Raw genomic sequence first — 24,241 nt, forward strand, 5'->3', positions numbered from 1 at the left:
TTTCACACATCGTTTGTAGTCTCCTAAGTTTAGACAAATCATCTTGGCTATGTAGTTGCAAATCACTAAAGAGAGCCAAGCTCATAGAAGGGAAAATGTATGTTGTTCTTTGGGTTTCTGAATAAGGGAAGTACTTAGGTAGAATCTTATTTAAAAGCTTGCTATTTTAAGTAATTTCATGCCTCTCATAAGATGGTATGTATAATAATTTCACCTATATACTGTATAAAAAATAGGTACTAGCCCTAATCAGAACTAATGCTAGAACTACACAAGATTTATCTAGCATTCATGCTGTTACTACTAACAACATACATAATATATATGATATGGCCATATATTTGCAAGCTTCTCTGAAGTACCATACCATCTCTAGGACTCTATCCACAGCACATAGTGTGTACGTAACTGAGAATGGGATATGCTTCTTGTGCTGGTCATTTGCCTGATTGTTCTCAGATTCATTCTCATCCTTCCCTAATTCTCCTGTATCTGAAGGTCTACATTTCTCAGGCTCCTTTAACAACTGGCTTCTGAATAGGTTTGGCAAATGGGAAGCTTTACTGGATTACTTGAAGAAATACCCTGGAGAAGAGAAGCAGCCAGGGTATTTCTCCCTTTCTCTCTCTGCTTAGTGGCACCTCTGGCAGTGACTGTTTGGTGTTGGTTTTTGTTTTGTTTTGTTTTGTTTGAGACAGAGTCTCGCTCTGTTGCCCAGGCTGGAGTGCAGTGGCATGATCTTGGCTCACTGCAAGCTCCACCTCCTGGGTTCATGCCATTCTCCTGCCTCAGCCTCCTGAACAGCTGGGACTACAGGTGCCCACCACCATGCCCGGCTAATTTTTTGGATTTTTAGTAGAGACGGGGTTTCACCATGTTAGCCAGGATGGTCTCGGTTTCCTGACCTCGTGATCCACCTGCCTCGGCCTCCCAAAGTGCTGGGATTACAGGCATGAGCCACCGCGCCTGGCCTAGTGACTGTTTTTTCCATAACAGCAACTCCTTTGGGATAATTCTATGTATTTCCAGATCTCACAAGACAGCCACTGAGAAGTTCTAGCTCCTACTAGATGGTTCAGTTTCTGAGCTCTGAGAACACTATGTCTTCCCTTCTACCTCATCAGCCAAAATGGTGGTAGCACTTTCCTGCTTTTCCTAATTTCAGGATTCCTCAATATCTTCTCATTTGGCTTCACAACTCTTCTATTACCTGTGCAACAAGTCCCCTGCACTAAATGTCTTCTGTCTGCTATACGCAGAGTGATTTCTGGTTTTCTGAGGGGCTTCTTACTGATACTCCGCACAGAAGTCTAAGACTGTGTTGTCATTTTTGATCATGAATGCAGTGACGACCTCCTTACAGGCAAGAAACGGAACACTAGCAATTTGTGGTAGGCAGCGATATCATACTTAAACTATAAGCTGCAGTTTCTCGAGGCATAGTACAAGTTGAAGGCAAGACTTTGCTCAAGTAACTATTGCATTTGACTATTATCATAGTAATAATAATTAACAAGAATTATTACATAGGATGGATGTTTCTGACTGCCCTGAAGAGTATGCACAAAGAAAAAGATAAGCCTAAGGCCTTAAATTTTTTAACCCAAAAATCAAGCTATATAGCCACATTCCATACCTCCATCACCATAAGGCAGATGACTGAGTATCAGGCCCAAGGCTTGATAATGCATCATCAGTTACATGTGTAGTCCTATCAGGTATTTTATGCTGAGGTAAAGGACCTGGTTGGGAAGGAGTGGTACCCGAGACTTTGAAAGGGCAGACAGGGATGAGGTTCTGAATGCTGAATTCCCCTGAGCCTTCCTCTCCAGCAAAAGCAGCTCTCCTTTTGTCAGTTTTTCAATTTAACACCCGAACTGAGGCAAATAATCTTCACTTGCATAAAACCATCGCATGACTTCACTAGTGGCAGATGCCCTAGAAGAGGATGCTTATTCTTCCAGAGCCCATTCAAACCACCCATCATTGTTTCTAATCTCATAACAAGAGTTTGATCCAACATAGCCCAGATGAAAGTGTATGATCTGCTGCCATATGAAATAGCAAATACACCAAAGGAGCTGCAAAATGTTGTTAATTTATGTTAAATGTAGGGGACATGTATGAAAATATATTCTAAAGGACTATTCAAAAGGATGAAACAAAGGTTGGATCAGGCAGAATTTATTGAGATAGACACGTATACCTGGATTCAGGATTTCCTGTGGTGGCTCAAGCACCAGTGGTGGTATCAGTCACCTGCTAGTTTAGTAGAATAAGGCCAGTAAGATACGAAGTAGAGATGTTGCTTGGCACACTGAAGAACAATGCTTTCAGACAGAAATAAAATACAAACCACAAATGTAATTTTAAATTTTCTAGCACCCACATTTTAATATGTTTTTAACAAATTATCTCAAGTGCTCAATAGCCGCTAACCATGAGGCTAGTGGCTGTAGTATTAGATAGCACAGTACAGGCAAAGGAGTCTGGAGAATCAGAAATTTGGAATGGATTCACAGCGTGCAAACTGCTTAACCACTGCCAACCATACCCTTGCTTTGAAGGATCCAGAGGACTCTCCTTTTACTAAGTTGTTAAGAAATGCATTGGTGAGGGAAGCATGCTCATATAAAGGACAGTTGCATCCTGTTATATAGCAGCATTAGCTTGTGGTTGTATCACAGTTTAAAATGGCTACAAGTGTGAGAATGGATGCTGAGTCGTAAAAACAGCATATGTACTAATCATTTGCTTGCTTTGTCTTGCATGCATTCCCCACTGTTCCTTTGTTCTGAATGTGTCAAGGAAGCAACGTTTTGCAGGCTTCTTTACCCATCACTTACGGTTAGGTTCAGCCAATGGGAGACCTGGAGAGAAACTGGAGGGAAGAGTGGAAGGAAAGCCAGGGAATTTCTTCTTTTCTTACTTCAGGTAGCATTTCCAGCAGAGCCTGAGCCTTCTCTGATCCCAGCCCTCAAAAGACAGCCCCTCCTTCTGTGATACCACCTCCTATGGACAGCCCTTGCCATGATTCTAACTCCTGACAGGCAAACCAGTTTCCTGTATCTGTTAGTGGCATCTCTTCCCAATATCTAGTGTCTTGAAGCTTATAGTGGCTTTTGGATGTTGCTAATTTCTGGTTTGCATCACCATCTACTATTTGACTTCATCTTTCCCTTGACCATTTAACTGATTCACTGCATTATATTTATCTTGATTAACATAAGGTAGCTTCTGTTTATTCAACCAAACTCTGTTTAATGCAATCCCTTATTATAGACACCTCTAATCCATGGGAAGAGATCACAAATCCCCACAAATTGATATACATTGATCTCTTAAATAAAGCCTACCTGTTTTTCCCTGATGTTTTACAGTTTTAAGTATTCAATACATCCTTATATTACACACACAAACATAGAACTTATATGCCAAGTATTACAGTTTTCTGTGGCAAGATTTTCTAAAATCTGGGAGCACTAATATTACCTGCCATGCGAAACCTGTTACTCTTTGCCACAGGATAGACGCTCCAGGAAACAGATTTTGAAATAGAAACTAGAATTCAAGAAGTCCTTAAGACAGTTGTCAGGATCAAACTTGGGAAGTGAAAAAGCAATGTAGTCACAACAAAGGCCTTAGACATTTGCACAAGGAGCTCTGGAGCTGGCCTGTCCCTTCAGAATTGCCAAATATTGATGCAAAGGGGCTAAGCTTTAAGAACGCCACCTTCACCAGTCACTGGCTGCAGACAGGAACCCTCCTCCCTGATGGGGCATGACCTTGGGCAAGACAGGGCTCCCTCCTCAGGGAAGACCTCAGCAGAAAGCCCCCAGCTTCCTGTATTGTTGAAAAAATATGAATGTTTGAGTCCTGAAGAGGACAATCAGAGCAATCACCATAGCTTCACCTTGGGACACTCAGAGCCACTTGTTTTGTATAATAGATTTCTTTCTCTCTCTTTTTTTTTTTTTTTTTTTGAGACGGAGTCTCACTCTTGTTGCCCAGGCTGGAGTGCAATGGCGTGATCTTGGCTCACTGCAACCTGTGCCTCTTGGGTTCAAGCGATTCTCCTGCCTCAGCCTCCTGAGTAGCTAGGATTGCAGGCACCCGCCATTATGCCCGGCTAATTTTTGTATTTCTGTAGAGATGGGGTTTCACCATGTTGGCCAGGCTGGTCTTGAACTCCTGACCTCAGGTGATCCAAACGCCTTGGCCTCCCAAAGTACTGGCATTACAGGCTTGAGCCATCATGCCCAGCCATTTAAATTTATTTCAATAAGAACTTTATCATTTGTAGTTAATTTTATGTATATTCCCTGGATTTGCTTCAAATGAAGTTCAGAATCCTTCACTATTGTCGTAAGAAAAGCTAAACTTGGATATGGGAGAGAGTTAACACCTAGGTAAGTGACCTTTGGCCAATGGGGTATAGGAGCCACTGGATATTCTTCTCTTTTACTCCTCCAGTGGACATTCTGAGGTGCATTTTATGTAGCTCCTCAGAAGGATCCTGCTAGGATCAAGCCTCAGTTGCCCACAGATGTGATCAGCTCAATAACTCACCACTAAATTGGCTTTCCTTTCCTATTTGACTCCTTGCAATCCCTGTTCTTGTTTCTGAAGATCACATCCCAAAATAAATTACCTACAAGGAAGATCTCTCAGGCTCTGTCCTCCGGAGGAACTTAGTGTAGGACAATTAGTACCAGAAACAGCCCAAGGAAGCAAAGGCTTTAGATGGATTCTGGACCTGTATCACACTCTCTAGTCACTTCATTGCTGGTTGGTGAAGTGACTAGACAGTGCACTAGTGCACTTTCCTTAGTAGTGGGTTTGAAGTGCAAGTGGAAAGGAAACAGTGGCACTTAAACTGTTGGGGGCAACGATAAGTCTAAGGACTGTAAGGTTACCCGGTTTTCAAAATGGACTTTAGACACTTTGAAAAAAAGAAAATGACAGGCTCAAATTAGCTAATTATAACTCAAGGCATACTGTGAAAGTCAGAATGCATCCATGGCAGCGTTTATAGACTATCAATCATCATTTCAGCAGCCATGGGGCAAACAGTGCCAAAGGTCAGGCTCAGGATTTGCACAATAATAGCAGAGCCACAAAGAATACAGGCATCATCTTTGAGGTTGTGCATTCAAAGTGAGCCCTAAACCCTGGGCTGGGGATATTTGGGTAGAAAAGCTAGAGAAGATTGAATCCCCAGATATTCTTAGCCCTCAGACCCCTCTTCCTTGCTAGAGGAAAGAAACCCCTCTTTGCCTGCATAACTCACAAAGTTCTCACATGTAGCAGGTGCCTCACAAGATGATGCTCAACCTCCATTAGATCCACTCCTGCCTCCTCTCCTTGACTGTGACCAGTAACTACCATCACATTACAGTCTGAGCAAGGAATATAGTATCTACACCAGAAGAATATAGTGTACACACCCAAAGAATTCTAAGATCTGGGCTAACATGACTAGGAACTGAAGAAACATGTGAAAGTAGATATTCAAAGTGTGAACCAGGGCACCAGAATAAGACTGCATTTTCCTGACATGGTGGCACTCTCCAGTGGATCAAGCAAGGAGTCCTGGAGGCAGTCCTAATATGCTGCTGGCATGCCTCCTTGGAGCTCAGTGTTGCAGGTTGTGTTCCCTGGGAAGAAACTCAGATGGAGATTAGCATGCAGAAAACTTATCAGTGAGTGCTCTCAGAATCAAACCCTGTAAAACGGAAGGAAAGGAATTAGGATTTGACTGAGAAAAGAGTTCAGGGGGACAAAGCAGAAAGGCGCCCTGGGAACTTTGAAGGTGGGAAGGCCCTTCAGAGTTGCTGAGGTGGGCTAAGACCCAGACTTTATACCACCCACACCCAGGCACGGGAAATATGTTGGCTGCCCCCAGAAAGGGGTCATTTTGGGCTCACAATGCTCGCATACACAGACTCATCATATTGACGAGAAGGTGGGGTTGCTCCCACAATGGGAGGCAGAAAGAAGCATGTCTGAAACCCAAGATTCACTGGGCATCTCTTGGTTCCTTTATGTCCAGGAAAGCAGCCGTCACCCAGCAAGTGTAATTATATCTTGTTGGGATGAAGGTCTGGGCACACCACCTCAGAGAAGCAACCTAGACCCACTGACAGGTTGCTGCAAAGCCGTGTAAAATCTGAAATGTGTAATACAATAGGGAAGATAAATATTAATCACAGCCTCAGAACCAGCTGCAGCAGGGGACCATATTCTTTGTCCCACTACTCCTCATCTATTTTTTTATTGAGATTACAGCCTGCCACAACGTAGGCTACAATGAAATGGACTTGACCCTGGGCCCAAACAGATCTTGGTGGTACAAGTGGTTACACTGTAGTGGACCCCTCTTATGTTCACTTCACACCTCTCAGCTCACTTCCTTATTCTATTACCTTGGCAACCAGATGCACACCGGTGTAACTTGATACACTTTGCCTGAGCCACACCAAATATTTCTTGCTTTTTGCACCACCCACCCCCTCATCCCATTTCTCCATTATCACTATATGGGACACCTGCAGGAATTTGCTAAGTGAATTTGATACAGGCACAAACATGGATGGGAAAAGGAATTAACACCCATGGAGTAAACTTTGCCTCATCCCATTCCTCATGAAGATAATAATTTTCAGGTGCCTTCTATTCAGCTCCACAGAGGGTCCTTGGCATGTTTATTCCCCAGTTGCCCACAGAAGTGATCAGCTCTGTAACGCATCCCTGACTTCGCTTTCCCTCCTTCCCTATTTCATTCTTGTCTTCCATTCATTCTTGAGATCAATTACCCAAAGAAACTACCTCCATGCAAACCCTTGTCTTGGTTTCTGCTTTTGGGAGACCGATTTCGTGAGATTTAGTTCATCTCCACTTTACCATTGAGCCTACATTTTGCCCAAGTCCAGATGGTGAAATGAAAGGACACTTGGTGAGTGTCTTCAATGCCTCATCACAAAGGTATCTTAACAAGGCAGTTATCTTGAAATCTGGACAACTTCAAGATTCACTTCACATGAGAGTGATTCCACTTTTGGAGGACTTCCTAAAGGCTGGCCAACACAAAGGCTTCTGTGAAGACAAGGTCCTCAGGGTCAGTGACAGCCTCCTCACATTGGATCCTTGGTAAAAACAAGTCAATAGGCACTGAACTGTCAATGTTGACAATCTGTTCCAAAATAATCTACCATTATCTTTTCCAAGCACTTACTAAGCCGCACAGCTGTTTTCTGTTTCACTAAAAATAATCTGTTCTCTATCACACCTTATTTTAAAGTCATTTTTCAGCTGAATATCTGTAAGCACAGTTTGCAGAATTCCTAATTATTTCACTATGTGCCTTCTCTCTCTCTTTCCAAGATTCTATGATTTAAGATATCTTTACTTTGACTGAAACACTGGAATATCTTCTGTGTCATAAGGAGTATTTGGAATATGAATTCTTGGAGGATAGGCATTATAAAGATGTCTTTCATCTTAATATGCCCACAGCACCTTGTTCACAGAAGATACCTGAATGTTTGCTGAATGAATTTACTTGAGATCTTAGCAGGTCCAGCTGTTGAGTTTCTTCAATATTGATAACTCAGCACATCTGTCTGGTGGTTGTCTGTCAGTCAGGATCGACTAAATTAAGCCCTAATAACACAACTTTATCGTATTAACACACTGAGATTTAGCAGTTGTTTCTTACACTACATGCCCAAAGAACAGCAGGGGAGTTCTCTTCAACAAAGTCACTTAAGGATCTGGAATGAGAGGTTTCATCTCAACATATACTTCTATGATCACACAGGCAAGAAAAGGAAATATGGCAAATTAAAGACTGGGCCTTAAAGTTCCACTCAGAAGTGACATATATCCCTTTCCACTGGTTTCTTCGGGCAAAGCAAGTCATATAACTAGCTTCAGAATTTTTTTTAAACAATGTACTTAGTAATGTAGTTTTCACCAGAAAAAAAAATGTAGCATGAATTTGTAATTATGTATTTTGCCCTGAATTATCTTGGCTCCCTACTTCACTTTAGAAGACCTAAAAGCATCAACCTAAAACGTATCAACCTAAAAGCAGAGGTTTATACTGCACAAATAAAGAGTCAAAAACCAAGACAAAGGTATGCAGTTGCAAAATGGCCATTTATTGCCTACAGGGGAAGGAAAGGGAGGGAGAGAGGGGAAGTACACAGGTGCAAGGAAACAAGCATATATTTAGCCCTATACATCATGTGTGAGCAGTAACCAATCTCCAAAATGGAAAAAAATATTTTGTTATCTGACATAGTAGTTAAGGTTCTTAAGCACCTCCCTTCTGAGCTGCCACAAGATTTAAAAGGCAGGACTGCTTTTTTTTAGTCAATGTTCACATTAATGAAAAAATACTACCAACCGTGTCCTTTTGCACGCACACTTTGTACAGTGTCTATTGTGAAAAACATCTCAGCTGAGCAGTTTTGGTCAAGATTCAGACCTCATCAACTGTTTAACTGTAATAAATAGAAAAATAAAGCAGCTGGTGATTTTGTCAGAGAATGTGTTCAGTAAGAGTAGAACCACTTTCTCCAGGGATGGCAGAGAGTGTTAAATGGTTAAAACACCTACAGAACCAGTCTATTAAACATTAAACACTAGCAAGCTACAATTACATGGCACTTCATTAAATAGTCTAATTTAAAAAAAAAATCTTAGATTTTAAACTGATTACTGAAACACAATAACAAGTTGATTTAGTCCTTGGCTTTTTCTTAGAACAAAAGCAAAGTAAATATACAACCTAAAACAGCAGAATTTGTTTTGGAATAGTATCAATGGAAACTACCAAGTATTCAGGGAAAAAGTTACTAAAACACCTTGCTTGGTTTTACAGTCATGTGCTTTGCTTTGCAACCATTAGAATTAGATAGTTACAAAAACACTTTATAGGCCACAGAATGACTCAAATATATGCAAAATAATGAATTCTTTAACTTAATGCCAGGTAATGAAAATAAATGAACCTTTCCCTACTCAAAACGATAAACTGAGTGGAAAAGTAGATTGTCCCATGGACAATTAGTTGGCACTTGTTATATAGTTGAAAAAAATCACAACAGAAGATATAAATTAATCCATGGTGAATTTGACCAACACCCTGGCCCTTATAGAGAGAAAAAGTACATACACACTCTCTTTAAAAAAAAAAAAAAAAAAAAAGCCCTCCATACTTCCCCACTCCAGAGACAACAAAGCCAAAGATGAAACATTCAACCTTCTCAAAATATTCCAAGTAGTTCTATTGAACTCTGTATCTCAGCTTCTCCAAGATGAAAAAGTTGTTTGCATTTGGACAACTGTACGAATGCCCATAGTGCACATCTCAGTGCTGCTGGTGTTTAAGAAATTTGTCACTCATAACCCTGAACAATTCCAGATCCAGTGTGCAGTAACACAGCCATCCAAATCCCTCCCCTTGAAAAGTTGGCAGAGCACCGCTCAGGAATTTCACAGGTAAGGGAATATATTTTTAGCAAGTTAAGCACAGAGAAAGGACAGTACACTTTCTAAGTAAATACAAACCCAGATACTGCATCACTTACTGCATCAAGATTGAAACAAGCAGCAGGATACTAAGTCTGTTTGGTAAGAAGCAAAGCCATTGTTTGACATCAATGCTGAACCAATTTTGTGACTTCAGATAACTACAAACTAAATTAAATTGGTACATATAACAATTGATAGCTTGAAAGACAATACATCAGTGATTTGAAATTAATACGAAACTGAAATGAGCAAGAAAGGACCACTTCTGAAGAGGGTTACCATGATTCTTACGCTTTAGAGTTAAAAGTGACAGACATACAACTGGAAAATTATCTAAATTTTGAGATTGTTCTAACAAAAATAACTAGTACTAGGCACCAAACTAGAGCCTCCGAAAGATTCTGAAAGCTGAATGGACCATGCTACCACCATGCCAAAAGAGTCATATCACTTGGCATTTGTATATCCTTTTCATAATGTGATTTGTTTCTGATGACATACTTCTAAAATGCAGTTCAATGCTACTCAGTTTATACAATGTACCATAAAAATTAACAATTAATAAGCACAAATGTCGTTATGTCATAGGCTTTGAAAGTGAAAACTATTTTACTTAAAAAATATTCCATTACTTCAATGTCATGTCTGTTGAACGAAGAACTCAACATGCTTATTTTCCTTTGGTTCCAAGAAAAACCCAAGTCTAACCAAATGTATGCCACAAGGAACTGCCAACTGGGTTAAAGCTTGGTATTTTCCTGGTTATCACCCTATTTCCTGGTGTAGGACCTGGGGTTTAATAGAGACATTTACATAAAAAAGGTATTTGGTTAAAACAAGAAATATGCATGCTCTTCCTTACCACCTTCCTGGAAAGAACTGCTTTTTTCTTTCTTTCTGTAAATCTTGTTCAAGACATCCTGTAGTTTAGATATATGGGCTGCTTCTTTTTCACCCTCAAGCTTTTAGGTGACACTTATAAAGGTGAGCATATCATTCTATAAAATGAAAGATGCTCTTGGCATCCTGTTCTTAAACAGATTAGAACTTTGGTAAATAAGACAGATTAAAGATGTACTAAAATGTTTGAATTAATTTTGGTGATCATGATGCTATTACAAAATTAGAATCGCCCAAAGCAACCATAGTATAAAAGTTCTCATCTGCCTACAAATTTAAAACTTTAGTTCAAGTTTCTGGCTTCCCTAGTTAATTTCTCTACCTACAATTCACACAGTTCTCCAAACACGGTATGACTCAAAGGGAAAGGCGTAAATGAATCTACTACACATTAGAAAAGTGACCTTTTTTAAAGGGTAGGGCAGGTGGGAAAAAGAATATCTTATCAATGTGAGAATTCACATTTCTGTCAAAATGTAAGTATGTATGAGTGCTATTTTGAAAATGTGCCATAAAGTCTTTGCTTGCTATAAAAACCATTATTTTCCAAAAACTGGTCAGCATATTTTGCAAAGCTATTAAAATATCTCAGAAACAGAATAAAAAAGCTTAGAATCAAATAAGCATTGGGACACAGTCAATTTTATCATTAGAAAAATCTAGCCATGTATTAGGAATGACATAATGATATAGTTATATGCCTCTGGTTCTTCAAAGAATGTATTTAGCCTATTCTTCCCTGTGCTTTCTATACTCTGCTGTTTCATACTAAAAGTATAGATGGCATTAGTGATTTTTAGAAACGCTTGGAAATGCAAATACAAACTTAAACTTTCACCCATTTAACAATATAAACTTAGAATTTTAAAATGGAACACTATATTTGCCCATGTTCCAGTTTTAATGTGCCACATCCTCAATTCTAATATAATCTACCATAGAATCACAAGTGATATGAGCCTTAGATATCTTTCAACTTTCTCCCTTGCTTCTCTGTGATTTAATATATAACTTTAAGACACCAAAAAAAATAGGGGCAAATAAGAAACAACTTTTATATTTTTGCCAACTACACTAAAACACAGTGGCTTCTTTAATACATTCACACAGGATGCTAATTAGTAAAATTAAATACCTGCCTATGAATATCAGAAAAGTAATTTGAAAAGAAAGAGCTTGGAACAAGGCAAATGGGAGGGGAGGAAAAGCTGGTCTCAGAACCCATTGTGCCATACCTGACTTCAACATGTGATATTCAAACGAATGTTCACACGCCTTACATCAAAGAAATGAAACAAAAATATTCAGCTATGTTATTATACAAAATTTTTTTTACATAAAACATCATAAATCTGGAACAGATTTACTATATCTGAATTCTAAAAAGTTGCCTATAGAATGGTGCTGGGATTCTGTTCTCTGCTTGCTTTTAGGCAGTGCTGTTGCTTAAAAGTTGACACCAGGCACAATATTTTAAAACAAAATCAACGAGCAAGGAGCAGTAGGTGGATCTGAGCCTTTCCCAGATGTCAGGCCTGAGGATGCTGCAATATTCCCCATCAAAATGTGTAAAGCTATGAGGTGGATACTGATGCCTGAGAGAGTGGGTGACTTGACATGCACTTGTATGACTGTAATAATGGCAAACAGTACAGTTTTCTCTTCCTCAAACAATACTGTTTTAGTAAATTTAAAGAACATTCCAGTTCTTAGACAAATATGGAAATAATATTTAACAGTTTTAAAAAAACATGTATCACATTCTAAAAATGCCCAGATTTTATCTTCTGATTAAAATATGCAGCAGCCCAATGGCATAAAGCTTAACTCATTCTGATAACTAGAAAGTATATGAGCATATATATTTTACTTTCATTGAATATATATATATATGTCATTCACCTCTTCCTTTTGGCTTCTCACTGCCAAAGTTCCAAATGGCATGCGGTTTAACAAGACAATGCTGAGGAAAGCAGCATTTCTGATCATCTGAATTGGCAGCTCAAAACAGATACCACTCCTTTTACAAAGGGAACAAAGGGTGAAGGGTATGTGAAATTTGGGCAGTGGGCTAAAGGGAAACCGTGCACATGAAATTTGGGTTACCATGCCCCAAGTGTGTACCACCCAAAACATAACACAATTACCTACTTCAACAGAGCTACTACCAACATTTACTAAAACCACATTAAAAATACACAGGATAATGAATGGTTTGAAAGAGCGCATTTGAAGCAGAGAGAACCCAATTACACACCTTCCTGCAACAGAGTGCCTCGATCATACACAAAATAAACTTAAGCTGTTTACAATGTTTCCCATTTTTTTTTATTTTTTCCCTCTACATTTAACTATTAAAAAAGTTTTTTATTAATAAATGGGCTCCTCTGTGGTTCATATACAATCATAAGTGAACTTTAAATTCCATTTTATACAAACATCTCAAAAAATATTGGGAGTGAAGTATGGTAGGAAATATTGCTCACATTGCTAATTAACATGCGTATATGAAAGGAGGAAAATGTTTTGTTAGTGCATATACCTCCAGAGCAGAAAACCCACCCAAAACAAAAGATCTAAAATAAAACATACAGTAGCTGATTACAAAAAAAGGTAATGTCCACAAAATTAAGTTTTTCATGCTATTCTACTTTCCAGTACTATGCTTCAGGTAATCAATTTGCATGGCTAGATGTTGGATACTTGAGGTATATAAGAAGGGAAACCTGCATGTTGAGGAAAATCTGTCATCTTAAGGGTTGTTTCTTTTTGTTTGTTTATCCTGGTACTTTAACATTTTTAAAAGATATTTTATTTACATCAAAATTCACTGAACTACAATGACATTCCAATTATAATAGATGACAAACAACGCCTCTATCACTAGGCACTTTTAAAAGGGAGTTCAGGCTTTACAGAACCCTTCTGATGCAATCCCATGTATGATATGACATCATCCCACCACCCTCGTCCCACTAAAATTACCCTCTGGGGAAATATTACCTTATATAGCCTGATTAATTTACTATGGAAGAAATTAGCATAAAATGACCAAAGTAAATGCATCATTTAAGACTAATAAAACAGCCGAAGATGTCAGGTTTGAAAGAGGAGACAAATTGTGTATATTTAAAACTAATTAAATAATTTAAATTTGACCTGTACTTTATATATTAGTGAGACACAAATATAGGCTATTGTCTTTTAAAATTTCATTCACATAATGGAAAATTTCTTGTTTAATAAAAATATCACATTTTGAGACTAGAAACAGTAAAGTGCATGAAAAGTTTAAAATATAAATTTCAGAAAACTCTTATAGCAGCAAAAAAGCAGAATAAAGAAAAACTTAAAAACACAGACACAACCTTTTCCTGTTACTGTGCCATAATTAACATCAAGTAGCCAACCAATTTTTCCCCAGAAAACAGTATTCTGTTCACTGCCTCTTGAGTCACAGATTTTCAACTGGCCCCTCCTAGGCAAAAAAAAGATTCCAACATACCTAAAGGCATCAACAATTGGGAATAAACCAGTAGCTTCTTAATTCAACCCTGACAGACAACTGAAACAAAGATTAAAAGCATATGATGGCCATTTGGCAGCTAGAGTCAGGAAAATGACCCAACGTTTTCAACTACTGCCCCAAATTTGTTCTCTCTCCCAAATCCTTTGCACTGTCATCTCAAGAAACCAACAGCCACATAATCTATGTTGGAAACACATAAAATATCTGTATGATTTTCCCCATCTGAAACTTTGATCAAGGCCTTTTTATTCAGCAGACTTTTTTCTTCTTTTAACATTTGACTATAATGGCAAAAATGATATAGGTCATATAACATCTGTTTTCCTGGCACAACCAGACAGAAGGTTGAATTGGAATAAGGAAAAATTCATTCCGTGGGCATCCTAAACGTACCACATTCTATTTTCAAGGTATGTGGCAATACAGATTACTTACTCTTTCTCTATAAATAAACTTGAGAGACAGGCTTAGAATTAATACTTCCAACAAGGCTATACATAAAGGACAAAAAAACCAAAGTGATTCCTCAAAAAAACTCCAAACGAGCATTTGGCCAACAAATTGTCATGTGGTGTTACATGCTGGATTATGAAAGCATACTGTGCAACCATCTTTAATTTTTCAAATTTTCTTACCATGTATAGAGGCTATATCATAGTTTATGTACTGAACAAGTAAATTTAAGTACTCTGTTAATGTGCAAATGACTTGGGAATCCAAAAGTCAGTTATAAAGGAAAAATTCAAGGTTTTCCCTGGAAGGCATATCATCATTCAGTTTAAAATACTGTATTTATAGTTTTTAAAAATTGCCTTTTATAAAATGGTTGGCTCACTGAAACCATTCAAAAGAAAGTATTTGTTTTGGAAAAACAAATACACTGTTGTTGGGCCTCAAATTGGTAATTTATCAATTTTGAATGCTGGCTGTTAATACAATATAAAGAAGGTCCAATTTAAAAACATGTTAAATTAAAATTTTGTAAAGAGAGTAATACCTTGGTTCCAGCCCTACTGCCAAATGATACCAATATGCACAAAAATGTACAAAGTCTTACAGCAAACACATAATGAAAGAAACCTGAAGAAGCAGCTTAAGGATGGCCATACTTCACTCCTACATACTTTGATTTACAACTGTACAGGTCCATAGCAACAGATCCCCGTCTTGGCGGGGCAGTACTCCACTACCTCCGATTAGGCAAGTGAACACCATTGACAAGAGGCAGGAGTGGAGGGTGGAGTTCAAGTTGTGTTAACAGTGAGAAGTGGTCTGAAGGGATGTGAGGGTGTGGACACCCAGTGATGTTGTTCTCAACCAGCCATTGAGGATCTAAAGGCCCCAGGACACCAAGCACGTTCATATGAGTCTTGGAATAGAAAATGTAGTCAATCACGCCCTGGAAAGAGATTGGGGATAGGAAAAAAAGAAAAATTCAAGATATATAAAGAAGAATCCATAATTTATAAAAACCAAAAAACTGAGTACCCTTTCTTCTGGTACCTGTTGTCTTGATAGTGGGTCAAATAAGGCTCAAATATTCAATGGGTATTACATGAAATAAAGGTGGCTCAATAGGGAAACACAGCATGCTATTGGAATTATAAATCCTTCCATTTGTGTGTAAGTGATAATTTGAGAAGCTAAACACATTAAATTATGTCTAGTCATCTTTAGAATTGGCCTGCTTGGTTTAGTGAAATCCAACATATCAGTATAAATATAATGGAGCCTGTACTAATCCTACTGGCTATAATAAGTAGAAAATAAGAATATTTATATAAGCACATACATAGTTAACGGTATTATTTTCAATTATTTGCATATCAAGATATCCAAACACACCTGACTGAAGCTGTAGTAAACCATGTTTATGGATTTGCTAATCCTAGTCTAGCTTTCCCAGATTTGCTACATACATACAAAACACTACACAGTTAACTATTCTATTCTTAATTTAAAATACTCATTTTCACAAATACTGGAATATGTGTAAATTCTGGATTTCCTTGCTACATAAAGACAACTCAGCAAAAATCATTCAGCAGGAAGCCATACATAGCAGTTTTATCTCTCAGAGCTAGATGACTGGATTTGTCTGATCAGTAAGTCTAAAACCAGGGGGCTTTTATTATCCCAGGTTGTGTATGCAAGACAGCAAAATCAAATTTCTTCCTATCTAGTTCCTATTCATATCAAGATAGCCTGAGCCCAAGTAGGGAGAAATATTTCTACACCTGTAAAAACCTATTTACAAATACTATACATGAGTTCCAGCCAATACTTTAAATGGTATTATAATGAAATGGGCTACTTAAAAAATAAAAACTTTTAATGAAAAATTTTTTTATTGTGAGATTTTGGACACAATCATTTCAGTTTGTTGATTTTCATTTGACCAATATCAAAACACCAAAACTGTTCCTCTTCTAAGAGACAAGATTCAGGTGCAGTGTCTCATGCTTGTAATCCCAGCCCTTTGGGAAGTGGGGGCAAGAGGATGGCTTAAGTCCAGGATTTCAAGACCAGCCTGGTAAACATAATGAGACCCAGGATTTTACGAAAAATTTAAACATTAGCCAGGTGTAGCAGCAGGCACCTATAGTCCCAGCTACTCGGAAGGCTGAGGCAGGAGGCTCACTTGAGGCCAGGAGTTTCAGGCTACTTATAATTGTCCCACTGCTTTCCAGTCTGGCTGACAGCAAGACTCTGTCTCTTAAAAAATAATAATAAAAGAAAAGAAAAAAAAAAAGAAGCCCTTATCCAACCTTACTTTACCACATATTAAGGAATTTACATGAGTCCAGGGGACTCCAAGTTTAAACAGTCAAAAAAATGATAGGATCATAAGGTATTATCCCTTCATTTTGGTTATAATGCCTAGTTTTACAGTGATATTTTAGAAAATGAGTTAACAAGGATCACGGTAGTTTTACTTCTCCTTATGAGACAACTTTCTGCTTCAATTCTAAAATAAAACACATGAAATAATCTCAATTACTTATGTTGAACAGAATCTCCTATAGGGCTGGGCACAGTGGCTCATGCCTGATGCCTGTAATCCCAGCACTTTCAGAGGCCAAGGCGGGCAGATCACTTGAGGCCAGGAGTTAATTACCAGCCTGGCCAACATGATGAAACCTCCTCTCTACTAAAAATACAAAAAAAATGGCTGGGTCTGGGAGTGTGCACCTGTAGTCCCAGCTCCTAGGGAGGTCAAGGCACGAGAATTGCTTTAACCTGGGAGGCAGAGGTTGCAGTGTACTTAGAACACGCCACTGCACTCCAGCCTGGGCGACAAACCCTCCTATATCTTACAACCTTATTAGAGTGCCGTCATGCACATCAACTGCTAAGAGTTCTTTGCAAACGTAGGCCCCAAGAAAAAGTTAAACACTCCAGGAAGTAAGACGCTTTTAATTGAATGCATCACTTGTAACTATTTTCATGGTTTGAAATATCCAGAGTAAAAACTCTTATCAAAACTCTCAGCCAGGTTATGTCTGTGAATTCACCCAACATATTTGTACATATGCATCTATGAGGAGGATCCCTAACTTTGATCATATGCACAAAAAAGGTTATAGACTAATGATTTTTAACCCTTTTGAGTCAGTTTCTTTTTTAAAAGATTTAATACTAATAATGTGGGAAAATGCACTGTTTATATTAGTAAAGACTATTATTGTATAAGTCTATAGAACTGTATTTGAACAAAAAGTCAAAACACAACGAAAATATTAATAGTCTGTTACCACTATGCTAAGCTTTTTTAAAAGAATGCCAGAAAATTACAATTTCATAATGTAACAGAAAAGTTTACTATTTGCTATAAAATAAAAGCTGCCCTTCCTTTTTTTTATTAAATGATTTGGGCACACCCTCAGATTAGAGGATAAACGTGGGGTGAGGAGCAGCAGTAGTAGGTTTGAATTAAGCTGTTTATTAAACTTACCTGGTCTGAAAGTAATGTTGAAAAAGGAGTAATTCTTCTAATTGTTTACCCTTCAGTTCATTCCAAATCAGTTTGCAATTAAATGAATCTGAGCTCTAAATACCTCTTTTCTACATTTTTATCTTGTTCAAGGACGAAGAAAGTAAACAAATACTAAGCTAAGCAAACAAAATTTAACACCTCACTGATACAATGGCCCCTCACTAATACAATTGGATCTGCATTCGATGCTGATCACATGGCATTTTATATTTGATGTTACCTACCCTTTTTTACTGATTGCTTTCAATACTGGGATAGCATTAACTATGTAAAATATATGTATAAAACTGAAAAGTTCATTTTCTGTTACTTGGACTAAGAGCTCAATTCTCTCTACTCAGGTGTGCCCTTAGTCTCTAGCCATCCTTCCTTGAAATACTATTCTATCGTCTCATCCCATCTATCTATCCAGCCAGCCTATTTATCTTCCCATATATTAATCTCTCCCACCAACTTATACCTTTATCCTTCTCTCTGATTCTATCTTATACATCCAAACATCAAACACCCTCTGAGCCAGGCATTTCTAGTTCTTTAGCCATACTTATTTGAACAATGTAAATGGCTCAATAGGATTTTTGATTCAATTATTAACACATGTAAGAGCTTTTGAAGGACTGTCAGTAAATAATTTTAAACCAATTCAGATGACTGAGGAAGGTGGATTAATGTCCCAAATTGTGTTTCTCTGATTTTTATTTACAGACAAGGAAGAAGTAAGCTTTAAAAAAGTCTAGGCTGGGTACAGTGGCTCACACCTGTAATCCCAGTACTTTGGGAAGCTGAGGTGGACGGATTGCTTGAGCCCAGGAGTTCAAGACCAGCCTGGGCAACGTGGTGAAACCCTGTCTCTACCAAAAAAAAAAAAAAACCCTCAAATATGCAAAAATTAGCCCAAGACCAGCCTGGGCAACATGGTGAAACCCCGTCTCTACCAAAAAAAAACCCCTCAAAAATACAAAAATTAGCCAGGCATGGTGGCACACACCTGTAGTCCCAGCTACTCAACAGGCTGAGGTGGGAGGATTGCTTGAGCCCAGGAGGGTGAAGCTGCAGTGAGTCATGATTGTGCCACTCTAGGTGACAGAGCGAGACCCTGTCTCAAAAAAAAAAAAAAAATCTAGGCTGGGTACGGTGGCTCACACCTGTGATCCCAGCACTTTGGGAGGCTGAGGCAGGCAGATGGCTTGAACCCAGGAGTTTGAGACCAGCATGGGCAACATGGCAAAACCCCGTCTGTATTAAAAATACAAAAAATTAGCTGGTCATGGTGGTGTGTGCCTGTAGTCCTCGCTACCTGGGAGGCAGAGGTAGGAGGACGTCTTGAGCACAGGAGTTTCAGGCTGCAGTGAGCAAAAATCTTGCCACTGCACTCCAGCCTGGGTGACAAACTGAGACCCTATCTCAAAAAAAAAAAGTGGGGGGGGCTATGTGAAATAGAATAAAATTTTTTCTTTTTACCTACACACATACCTGAACAATAATAATAGTTGCAGAATTACTAAACACTTATTTTCGGGAACTTTATCACAGGTTTTCTGGGTTATGCTGGCAGATATATATCACTATAGTTACAAGGATAGGATTTAAGCTGTGGTAAACTGTGTATCATTAAAAGGTATTCCTTTAAGCTTACATAAAAGCAATGATGTGCTAGAGTCAGCTAGTGCTAGCTTTCTTAGCACCTCTTCCCAACTCTGTGTTCAATGGTATCATGTTGGAAGATAGGATTCTGCTACAGAAGTACTTAAACCACAGAGATTGGCAAACACCACAAATCAGAGCTTTTTCCCAAAAAGCTCATTATTAAATATTTACCAGCACATCACTACATACAAGTGGCTGGAACAAAATGAACTATCGCTGGATTGAATTATCTTTTCTAATAGCAAAAATACTAAATTAGATTCAATTTCTAAGCAATTTTTTTTCACTTCATGATTATGAAAGCTGATTAGTAACAACACACGAATTTCTTTTCTTCCTCCTCCTATTTGTTTCTTGGAAAGGAGCTAACCCACACAAAAATAGAAAAAGGTTATTGGAGATATAAGGGAGGCCATTTGTAAATTTCCTTTGGTATTTTATTAAATTTCCTCTAGGCTTCTTATACCAAACCCCTGTCTAACACTTGGATTTTTCCAGATAGTATAAGATTCTACTATAGATGCCTGAAATGCCAGAAAGTCAAAGAGAGGTATAATAGCAGAGCTACAGGTACACAGAGTGATCAGAAAACTAGCACTGGGAAAGAGATTACATAAAGCCACCACAATCTGTCTTTCTAAAGAATAGCTGATCCTGTACAATCAGCCTTTCCATTTTTTTTCATATTTGTCAAAAAATGTCTTTTCCTTTTAGAGTGTCCCACTGCCTAGGAATATATTAGTATAAATACACAGATATAAAGTAGAACCAAAGTACAACCTTCTCTAACCCCATAGCCAAAAATAACCTGAAAAATTTAAAGATACTAAGATATCAATGGAAAGTAGAAAGAAAATCTTGAGAAAATACTATATAAATTCATTCAGAGTGAGTTTTGCTATATTCGGTGCTTTTCTGTAGGGGGCGGGCGGCTGGGGGAGGGAGGTTACTGCTGAAAGTTAGGGATGGTTTGAGCAGGTGAGAGTTAACTATATTGATATATACAAAGTGCTTTGACCAGTGCCTGGTACCTAGTGAGCATTTTAGAAGTTTTTGTTATTATATTATTTGGAATCTAAACAAGCAAGAGAGCAAGAAGAATTTAAGACAACAATAGCCACAAAACCCAATAAACCTACTTATATTTAGGTGCATACTTAGCCTAGACATTTTAAGAATCTAAAAATTCCTGATTATACAATTAATCATAAAGAATTTACACCTTTTTTGTTACATGCTTGTATCTGAAATAATTTCTACACCTGCCCAAAGGCTGCCACTCACTTTGAAATCAAAGGTGTAATTGGTGTAAGGCATCAAGTTATTTTCATAGGCGCTCTTAAGTTGGAAGCCATGTGTGATTCTCCCTTCTGAGCTTCCATTCTTTCCATTGCAGCTGAAGTTCATAAGACACTCATTGTACCTTAGTTCCTTGAAGTCTTTATGGTTGTCAGCTACTCCTCCATTGCTTAAGTATTCCACAACACCTGGTAGAATAAAGAAGAGACACTTCCATTTAGCATTTAGACCTTACACAAGGCTTCACAGCCAAGACTTGTTACCAGGTTAATCCACCAGGCTCAGAGTGGTCTTCTTAGGTTGAGCCATATAAAACTGCCTTTTGTTGTTGTTTAAAAATAAAAAATCAAATACCAGCCATTTCATATGAGTCAATCAAATGAATCAAAGGATGTCTGCCTATTTCAGAACAAAATATATCAGGAACACTCAAAGATATCCTTAGTTTTCTTAGTGGTTTTTCAGGCTAAAGATGATTTCCAGGACCTAGGATGGCATTCACCAGGAAGGTATTAACCCTAAATGTTTTTGGGAAATTATTCCAAACCACTATCTCTTTAGTATTTCCCCATTCTAAGCAATCAACAACTTTGCGAATATATAAGTAGAGCATATTAATAAAAATCGTTTACAACAAAAACAGATTTTGCATCTTCAACATTCCAATGTCTAATGTCAGCTAGACAATATCATTATTTTGGGCTAGAGTGAGTTTTCTCAGTCTGACACTATAAAGCATATTATATGCCAGAAGTATACCACTTGGCTAAAAATACAAGGCTGAAGAGAAGAATAGCATTCAGAAAAGTGCACTGCTTCCACTGAATTAGCAAACATGAAAACAGTATCAAAACCCTTATGATGATTAGTGCACTGTTAGAGTCATCTTTCTATTTGTAATAAGGATTGATAGTAAGATATAATGAATGTGTGATAAGCACAATATCAGTATTGTAAATAGCTCAGAAGGCACTATCATTTGTCTAGTATTTGCTACATGCCAGGCACTGTTCTAAGTGCTTTATTCATGTAAATCTCACAATTCTGTGAAGTAGATAACATGATTCCCCCCTTGTTAAAAATGAAGAACTAGGCTGGGTGCGGTGGCTCACGCCTGTAAAACTCCCAACACTTTGAGAGGCCGAGGTGGGCGGATCACCTGAGGTCAGGAGTTCGAGACCAGCCTGGCCAACATGGTGAAAGCCTGTCTCTACTAAAAATACAAAAATTAGCTGGGCATGGTGGCATGCACCTGTAATTCCAGCTACTGGGAGGCTGAGGCAGGAGAATTGCTTGAACCCGGGAGGCAGAGGTTGCAGTGAGTCAGGACTGCACCACTGCACTCCAACCTTGGCAACAAGAGCACAACTCTGTCTCAAAAAAAAAAAAAAAAAAGGAAAAATGAGGAACTTAGTCACAGATTGCATAGTTCATAAGTAGCAAAATCAGGATCCAACCATGACAGTCTGGTACCAAAGTCATTTCACTATGTTGTGTTGCCAAATGACAACTAACTGGTTTTAACAAATCAAATACAATGGGAGAAAAACTTGCACTTGAGAGTAATTCAGCTTAAGAAAGGATTAAGAAAGGAGCATGTGGTTAAAGTGCCAATTAGGCTAGGGGTTAAAGACAAACATTTATAAACAATGATTTCAGCATTATTTGCTAAGAAGAAAAAGATGTTTTCAAGTTCAGTGACTTTTTTTTAATATTCCAAGTGTAGGCATTTAGGTTATCTTATAGTAACCTTATTGTTACTTACTTTAAATAACTTAAAATAGCCTAGCAGTGATAATATACAAAATTTAGCATATGCTTTGGTATTGGCAAAAGAGTAATAGTCTAATGTTTTCCATTTGATACCTAAAATGCAGAAATGATTTTTATAAAAAGTAAAATGATAAAAGTTCAGACATAAAGTAGTTTAGTGGAGCTCAAGAAGTAATATGAAGCCCTAGGATAATTTTGATCATTCTTCTGTAACTACTAACATTATCTAAATATCATTTAATGAATTCACTTAAAAGTTGCTAACATTATTAAACTACAGAGCTAGACGTAATGAATATTTTCTGGCTGCCCCTTCAGATCACCCTTCTGCAGTACACTCTGTGCCTCAGGCAGCTGATCTTTATTGCATCAACTGCAAATCCCTCCCCGCTCTAGCTTTTGGTTGGATTTGATCAATGGGCAGCCTAGCAGGAGATGAAAGGACAGAAGCAGAGTGAGGTAAGAATATATATTTCCCTGGCTCCCTTCTTTTTGGTTTGCCAGGGATTGACCGCTTCATGCAATTCAAAGCCATCACTCCTATTATGTGGCCCTTTCCTACAACTGTATTTTTTCCAAGTTCTAATGACAGACAGCTCCCACCACTTTCCCTTTTAGGTAGAGGAGTGGTAAAGAGATCTATTACTAAATCCCCTAGTGGCAGAGTACTGCATCATTTATTGCTTTGTTTCCCTTAAACCAGGCAACACCTTTGGTAATAGCTTCTTTATTAAACTCTCTTCTATTACCTTGTGTCCCATCCATGGAATTCTTATGATACATTCCTTAATTTATCTACTCAAAATTTAGGAGCTAGCTGGCCTTTGAACCAAGAGTAAAAGTGAAATTGAAAGCAGTGAGGAAATGATGTTATAAATACCTGAATCTGGCAATGAGTTAAGATCTGCACATAGCACCAGCGGGATGGAATTAGGATCTGCAGTTGGGCTGCCAGGCCTACTAGAGGCTTTCTCCAGAATGTTTTTAACCTCTGAGACAAACATCATGGTCTGGATGAGCTTCACATCAGAATACTCTGGGTCCCAATGCATGTGGGCATTTGCCACTATAAGCAGCTGTTTGTCTGCAGCATGAATAGGCTTCATACCTAAATGTAAACATTACAAAAAGAAGACAAAGTTATGCTTTATGTTTGAAGAAATGTGGCATCCTCAGGTTTTCTCAATATGATCCACAGCTACTTCTTTACTCTTTTCCATGAATTTATAACTTCCCTTTTATCTCATAAAGTAATTCTTAGAAGCTAAAGGGCTGAGATTCTGGTAATCCTACTATGGGAATTACTCTCCTAGATCAAGTTGGCAAACTGTAGCCCATGGGCTAAATCTGGCCCACAAATTTGGTATAGCCCTTTAAATATCTGTCATTCAAATAGCACAATAATGTAGTAAGGCAGGTTTTCAGTTGAGTTACCTAAACCTCAATTTAAATTCTTACTACTGTCTAGTACTCATTCACCTTGCATTTCCCAAGCACAACACAGCACAACTGTGATAGGTCAGTAGTAAAGGCAGTAAATTATATTAACCTATATA

The 24,241-nt window shown here is 38.1% G+C and overlaps 1 protein-coding gene across 5 annotated transcripts in view; it reads right to left on the reverse strand.

Annotated features, from left to right (window-relative positions):
* Positions 1 to 8,141: 8,141 nt before the first annotated feature.
* CNOT6L (CCR4-NOT transcription complex subunit 6 like) overlaps positions 8,142 to 24,241 on the reverse strand; it is a 106,553-nt gene continuing 90,453 nt past the window's right edge. For all 5 annotated transcript variants that reach the window (XM_019025912.4, XM_031010373.3, XM_031010372.3 and 2 more), the window contains exons 10-12: positions 23,566 to 23,793; positions 20,898 to 21,100; positions 8,142 to 15,368 (exon numbers count right to left, since the gene is read on the reverse strand). In XM_019025912.4, coding sequence (XP_018881457.1) covers positions 15,156 to 15,368; positions 20,898 to 21,100; positions 23,566 to 23,793 — 644 coding nt within the window. In that variant the 3' untranslated portion in view covers positions 8,142 to 15,155. The remainder of the gene's footprint in view (positions 15,369 to 20,897; positions 21,101 to 23,565; positions 23,794 to 24,241) is intronic.

The sequence above is a fragment of the Gorilla gorilla genome, chromosome 3, assembly GCF_029281585.2.
Source record: "Gorilla gorilla gorilla isolate KB3781 chromosome 3, NHGRI_mGorGor1-v2.1_pri, whole genome shotgun sequence".
In the NCBI taxonomy this organism is placed as follows: Eukaryota; Metazoa; Chordata; class Mammalia; order Primates; family Hominidae; genus Gorilla; species Gorilla gorilla.